The sequence below is a fragment of the Crocuta crocuta genome, unplaced genomic scaffold (genome assembly GCF_008692635.1).
Source record: "Crocuta crocuta isolate KB4526 unplaced genomic scaffold, BGI_CrCroc_1.0 scaffold431, whole genome shotgun sequence".
NCBI lineage: Eukaryota > Metazoa > Chordata > Mammalia > Carnivora > Hyaenidae > Crocuta > Crocuta crocuta.
The window spans coordinates 2622497-2630173 of record NW_027528859.1 but is presented as its reverse complement, the minus strand read 5'-3'; the positions used below and the strand labels follow the sequence as shown (position 1 = coordinate 2630173).

At 45.6% G+C, this 7677-nt stretch overlaps 1 protein-coding gene across 1 annotated transcript in view; it reads left to right on the top strand.

Moving 5' to 3' along the window:
* The window catches only part of TMOD1 (tropomodulin 1), a 67670-nt gene that overhangs the window by 13801 nt on the left and 46192 nt on the right, over positions 1–7677 (top strand). Inside the window, exon 2 of the mRNA XM_077756130.1 lies at positions 6037–6193. Coding sequence (XP_077612256.1) covers positions 6037–6193 — 157 coding nt within the window. The remainder of the gene's footprint in view (positions 1–6036; positions 6194–7677) is intronic.

Genomic DNA, 7677 nt, shown 5'->3' with positions numbered 1-7677 from the left:
TATATATATATATATATATATAAATATTCACTCTCATATATATATAAACCTCCTTCTTCCTCTAGCCCAGAGCCTGACATGAGAAAAACACTTGAGTAAATATTTGTCAAATAAATGAATGAATATCCTGACCTTCTCTACACTGCATTCTAGTCTGATGGGAACCTTAGATCAGACGTGGCAAAATGGCAGCCCATGGACTTGGTCTGGACTGCAGACATGTTTTATTTGACCTGAACGTTGTTTTTAAAATACTTGGATTTTGTGTCAATATTTAAAAATCAAGAGCTTCCACATAAAGATGAGCAGATCTAATAGTGTCACCCATAGTCTTGCCTGGCAATAGCTCTCTGGAGTTGAGTAGTGTAGAGGCACTCTAGTGTGCCACAGACCCCATCACCCCACAGGCAACTACTAGATATAATTTCAGCCTAAGATCAGAGAGCCGCCCTCCTCACAGGAGTACATTTCCAACTCTAAGTAGGGACGTGAAGACATGATTTAAGTCCTACCTAGCATGATTGTCTCCCAAAGTAAGTCTCACCCCTATCCAACCTGTCTTTCGAGTGGAGATATATGTACAACATGTGCATGTAAATATTCATTCCCCTAATGCAGAATTAATTGATGACTGTCCTGGAGGAGCCACATGGAAGCTTCCTTTCGAACTGACTACAAAGAAGGACTTGCCCAGCAGATTAGCCCTGCGCACATTTTAAGATGAGGAGAACGAGACAAATTACTGCAGGTGGTATGGAAGTACACAGCCTTAACAGGCAACACAGAGGCTAGTGATAGACTGTTCTCCCCTCTTCGGTGAAGTAGACCTCCTTTAAGGATCTTGATAGACTCAAAAAGCCAAAGCAAAGCAGAGTTTTCCATACATGCAGGAACTGAGACTTTTCTCTCAATTCACCTCCTCCATTTACCTCTCTCCTCCCCAGTTGCTCCAAACTAGAGATCTCTTTGTGGGGTCCTGGCCCTGCCTGTTAGCAATCTAGGTACATAATACTCCACAGGTGTTTGTTGAATGAATAAGCAATACAGGGATGAAAGATACATCTCTACATATACCTGTTCACCAAATACTCTCCTGGTCAGAGCCACCAAGAAAATGGTTGTGGGGTGTTCTTCCCCTGTTGGACAGCTTGGGTCTGAGGCCCAGTTTTAGGTTCTAAGATTCCTGAGAGATCCAAAGAGTATTTTCTTACCCATTTAACTTCTTGATGACTAATTTTCCTAGTGGGGTTTATCACATCATCAAACAGGACACCATTTTAAATTTGGCCAGCTCCAGCCTGGCCAGGATCATTATCCCTGCTGGCCACTGGCACACAAACAGCCTTCTGTCCTTGGTGGTCCCTGACCATTTAGTTTCCCTAGATAACGTAGGCCATTTGTAAATAACAGCTTTATTTGAGATATAATTCACGTGCTATAAAATTCACCCATTTGAAGTGTACAATTCAGTGTTTTTTAGTGTATTCACAGGGTTATGCAACCATCACCACAATCAATTTTAGAACATTTTCATGACCTAATAAACCCATGGCCATTAGCTACCACTCCCTATTTCTGTCCAGCCTCCTCAGCTTGAGGCAACTACAAATCTACTTTCTGTCTCTATGGATTTGACTATTCTGGACGCTTCATATAAATGGATTCAGATACTGTGGTCCATGGTGACTGGCTTCTGCCACATTAACATCATGTTTTCAAGGTTTCGTCTATGCGGTGGCGTGTGTCAGTACTATGTTTCTTTTTTGTCACCAAATCGTACTGTCGCGTGGATGTACCACATTCTCCCTATCCATTCATCATTTGATGGACATTTGAGTTGTTCCCACTGTTTGGCTAGTCTGAATAATATATGAGTTGCTATCTAAGTTTCTGTGTGGACATCTGCTTTCATTTCTCTTGGGTATCTACCTAGAGTGGGATTGTTACACTGTATGATAACTATCTGTAAGCTTTTGAGAAACTGCCAAGACTGTTTTCCAAATTGGCTGCACCACTTTGCATTCCCATCAGCAGTGTATCGGGGTGTCACTTTTACTTCATTCTCACCAACACTTGTGATTATCTGTCTTTTTTTTTAATAAAAATTTATAATTTTTTATAAAATAAAAATTTTATAATTTTTTTAATGTTTTATTTATTTTTGAGAGAGAGAGACAGACAGCATGAACAGGAGAGGGTCAGAGAGAGAGGGAGACACAGAATCCGAAGCAGGCTCCAGGCTCTGAGCTAGCTGTCAGCACAGAGCCCAACACGGGGCTCGAACCCACTAACTGTGAGATCATGACCTGAGCCAAACAAAGTCAGAGGCTTAACTGACTGAGCCACCAAGGCACCCCTGTCTTCTTTATTATAATCATTCTGGTGGGAGTGAAGTAGTGTCTCATTCTGGTTTTGATTTGTATTTCCCTGATGGCTGATAGGGCTGAGTGCCTTTTTATATGTGTATTGGCCATTTTTGCGTCTCTCTTGGAGAAATGTCTACTCAGGTCATTTGCCCATTTTTAAATTAGGTTATTTGTCCTATATTTTGAGTTATAAGAGATCTTTACATATTCTGCATACTAGACCCTCATCAGATAGATGACTTGCAAAACTTTTCTCCCAATGGGTTGTCTTTTCATGTTCTTGATAGTCTCCTTTAAAACATAAGCATTCTTAATTTTGATGAAGCCAGTTTATTGACTTTTTTCTTTTGTTGTTTATTGTTTTAGTAACATATCCAAGAAACCATTGCCTAATCCAGGGTCACAGAGATTTATGCCTGTTTTCTTACAAAAAATTTATGGTCTTAGCTCTTACATTTAGATCTTTGATCCACTTGAACTTAAGTTTTGTATATCATGTGAGGTCACATGACATTTTTGAAAACAAGTTAAAATTACAAGAAACCAGGAGTTTAAAAATATGCATCTGTGTTTGGTTTTAATTGAATACCATGTTATGTTTTATTAAATGTACCATTTAATGGGGGGAAAATATTAACTCCTAAAGAGGCTGAAATTTCAATACTTACTTTAAAAATCCAATAAGCTAAGAATTGTCAGAAAAGGCCATTGATGTTTTTGTTTCTTTTTTAAAAAAATTTATTTATTTATTTTGAGAGAGAGAGAGATTGTGTACACATACACGCACAAACAGGGTAGGGGCAGAAGAGAGAGGGAGAGAGAGAATCCTAAGCAGGCTCCATCCTCAGTCAGAGCAGAGCCCAATGCGAGGCTCTATCTCATGAACTCTGAGATCATGTCCTAAGCTGAAATCAAGAGTTGGACGCTTAACCGACTGAGCCACCCAGGCACCCTGATGTTTTTATTTCTTAAAAAATCAACTGCTTTCAGTAAAGATTTAAATAAATGAGGCTTTAACATGCTATGTAAGGAATATTTTTAAAGTACATTGAAAACATCTCTATTCCCCCATTGTAATGATATGGGCTTCAGTTTACCAGCGGTCCTCAGGGCACCTGGGTGGCTCATTCGGTTCACTGTCCAACTCTTGTTTTGGCTCAGGTCATGGTCTCACAGTTGGTAGGATCGAGCCCCACATCGGGCTCTGTGCTGATAGTGTGGAGCCCGCTTGGAATTATCTCTCTCCCTCTTTCTCTGTCCCTCATCGGCTCATGCTCTCTTTCTCTCCCTCAGAAATAAGTAAATAAACTAAAAACAACAACAACAATGAAAAAATAGTGGTCCTCAGTTAGGGGTGATCTTGCTACCCAGGGGACATCTGGCACTGTTTGGAGATGTTTGCGGCTGTCCCAATGTGGAAGTGAGATGCTACTGGCATCCATGGGGTAGAGGACGCAGATGCTGGTAATCAGTTGACATTGCATAGGACGGATCTCACGACAGGGAAAGGTCCAGCCACAAATGCTGATTATGCCAAGGTTAGGAGGCCCTACTTTAACTAAATCAGTGGCCCATATCAGATACATTCCAAAAGAGGCGAACTCTTTTTTCCCCTCATTTACAGCCTGCTGGGTTTCTCCTCGCACTGAGCCCTTAGCAGCCAGCACGTGCCCCAGCACCTGACTGCCATCACCCTTTACAGTGACAAAAATCTATCAGGTCTTCCTTGGTGGGGATCGTTGGAAAAACACTTGCTTTCAGTGCTTACTTCATTTTATATTTGTATGTTTTCATTTTCTGAGTTTTGAGATATGTTCAGATAATACATCTCCATTCCAACATACATATTTGAGTAGCCGACCTCCTGTAAAATGCATTTCATCTGATTATTAGTACTTTGTGAGTGCTTGGCAGCGAGCTAAGCACTCTCCATGCATCATCTAATTGAACTCCCTCAACAGTCCCGAGGGAGCAGTTATCATTATTCACATCTTACAGCCGTGGAAACGGAGGCCCCCTGAGGTCAGGCGACCTGCCCACGATCATAGAGCTGGAGTCAGCACTACCTCGGGCCGGGGCGTAAGCCCGACGGGGGCCAACTTGGAGGTGCAGGCATGTCACCACGGCTTTGGTGTGCTCACCGTGGATAATCACAGATGGAGGTTTGCAGGACACTTAGGTTGTCCTCTCTCTCACTTGAGTCACTGTGAGTGGCCCAACGCGGGAGAGAGGAGGTGGACACACAGCCCGCCCGGGACGCGCCACACAGGCGTGCCTCCCCTGTAGGCCTCATCTGTCCCACGTGTCACGGTGGACAGTACCTGAGGACCTGTACCTGCTTGAGGGAGATCGGGGTGCCGGGGCATCTCTTGTGTTCCTGGTGCTCACCCCCAGATCAGTCGTGGCTTAATTCTCTACATACTGGCCGTCTCGTCACATGCTCTAACTCTCAGACGTCCTTGCTGACTCACAGCCCGAGTCCATTTGCAGCCAGTGCTCCGACTGGAGCACGCTGGCAACAGTGAGAAAACATCTTGTGAGACACCGCGCCACAGTGAAGCGGCAGTTCCGCCCTCCTGAGCTTCAGCTCTCCGTGTGCCAGGCACACGGCTATCTTCGTAAACCTGGCATCAGCCCCCTCTCACAGGGGGCTTGCAGAAGGGTCTGGCATGTGTGGGGGTGGCTGAAGCGATGCATTTTGATGGTACAGAGATCGGAGTTGGAATGGCTCTCCAGGTTAGCCAGTTTGTGGGTGCGGCAAGAAGTGAGGAATTCCTTGGGCAAATCTTTCCTTGCTCTGGGCCTCAGTTTCCCCTTGAAGGGATGATGTGTGCACTAGACCATCTTTGAGCATCCTGGCAACCCTGAACTTCTTTGAATCTCTAAGGTCCTAGGGGCTGAGGTGAGGGGAAGCCTATGTAACTCAAATCTACCCTAATGCTAGCCCACACCTAGAAGCCTAACCATGTTTGAAGAAGGAACACAATGACTGGTTGATGCTATCTTTCCTCAGAGACCTATCTCCAAGGGCGACATTCAAAATATTTAACAGCCAGAGAGGCAGGAGCACAGCCTGTCAGGAGGGTGGAAAGCAGCCGGGAGGGCCGTCCAGGGATGCAGCCCGAAAGCATGCCTCACCCACCCCTGCTGAGCCTCTCTCCCATCCTGCTTGGTTATTGAGTCTGTCGCTTCTTGCCTGATTCTGCATCCAGGGCCCTAACTCGAGCCCCTCAGGCTTCTTCTTTCCCGGCCACTGCATACGCAGTAGCTGTAACGTTCCTCCTGCATCCGAATGCCAACTGAATCATACTCAGGCTCACAGATGCTCCTGGAGAGCCCCTCTGTGCTCAGCCCCCTGTCGGCTGCCTCCTCGTCCCCTCACCTTCAGAGACATTGAAGGTTTAGAGACTCTGGGCAATTAAGAGACCTGAGTCCTAGCCTAGCTATGCCCCTCATCTGCTGGGTGACCTTGGGCAGGTCCCTGCCCCTCCTGGGTGTCAGATTCCTCACGTGCAAATGAGCGACCTGGATTGATTTGCTGGGCTCTGAGGTCCCATTGTTCAATGACGGAATTTCAGGAGAAATGCAAGTCTTCAGCAGCTGACCACTCTCTTTCTCTTTCTCTCTCTCTCTCTCTGTGTGTCCCCCGCCCCCACAACCTCCACTGTAGAATGCACTGCTGCCTGCAGGCCTGAGGCAGAAGGATCAGACCACCAAGGCGCCCACGGGCCCCTTTAAAAGGGAAGAGCTCTTGGATCACTTGGAAAAGCAAGCAAAGGAGTTTAAAGACCGAGAAGATCTGGTTCCCTACACAGGGGAAAAGCGAGGTACTGAATAATGTTGCTCTTATGAATATATCACTCCCCATGCATCGTTGAGTGCCAGTTACCTGCCAGGCCCTGTGCTGAGCCACATGTGACTGGGCCTCCTTGCCTGCATGCCTGCCTGGACCAAATTCACGTGATATAGATGTAGTGAAGTTTTGGGTAAACTGAGGAAAGAGTGACATCTACCAGACCAGCAAAGCTTTCCCCTAGATCCCCTTTAACCCCGGTATCTCATTATTTCTCATATAACCCTAGGCACCTTTGAAAATGAAAGAGGAAACCATTAATCACGATATTAGGGCATAAGGCCCGCCCAAGGCCCGTCCTATGCAAACTGGGAACAAGATAGCCTATCTGTGCCCTAACTATCCGTGCTCTTTCCACACTGTTCCTTTATCTGGCAGCTGCATCCCCTCCTTTAGCTGTCCCTTTAAGACTCTCTGCCCCAGCCTAAGGCAAGACATCTAGAAGACTCTGGGAAACAGAGAGGCACTCCCTGACTGTCCAACTCTTCTAGACTTTGCTCTCTAAACTGTTCTGTTGTCCTCGTAGATTGTGTCCACTCTTGCTCACCCCACTGCTGCCCCACAGGCCCCCATCTACTCTTCACGCATTTTGAGCTCTTTTGCACCTCAGGACCTTTGCATGTACTCCTTTTGCCTGGAGCATTGCTCCTGCTGTCTGGCTCCATGCTGTCTTCATAGCTGGCTCTTCCTCTAAGAGGCTTAATGCTTAGAAACAGCCTGGAGCTAGATGTAGTCTGGTTGCAATCCTGACACTACCACTTACTAGCTGTGTGAGCTTGAGTACATTTTTTAATCTGCCATGCCTCCATTTCCTCCTCTGTGAAATGGGGATGTGGAAAATAATATTACCAGCCTGACAAGGTTGTTATGAGTTAAGATTTATATAAAGCACTTAGACAGCACTTGGCCCATAGCGAATGCTATGTAAGTACCAGCTAGTATTACCGCTTTGGTCTCAACTGTACTGCCTCCTCTTTCAGGGAAGCCTTTCCTGCCCATCCTGTTTAGGACATGTAGTCCCTTCATCTCCTCCTTTGGCTACTCTCCATCTCAGGAACCTGTGTGTGTGTCCTTCATAGCAATGTCCATTTTATGATTTTCCCTTCCTGTCGCTTGCTTCTCCCACTGGCTGTAAGCCCCCTAAGGGCAGGCACTCAGGCTCAGGCTGGTTTTGCTCACCTGGGACCCCCAGCACCCAGCACAGGGCCTGGTATCCAGTAGGGCTCTGCAGAGGGTTGTTAAATGAATGAGTTCAAGTCAAATAAATGACAATAAGTCTTGTGGGCTACTTCCTTAGAATATCAGCCCCACAAGTATGAGGACCACATCTGTTTTGTCCATCATTATGTCTACACCTAATTAACAGTAGCATGTGGTAGGCACCTAAGAAGCATCTGTTGAATGAAAGTATTAATTCTAATTAGTTAATTGTCTGATGGTTCATTTTCAGTCTCTTCC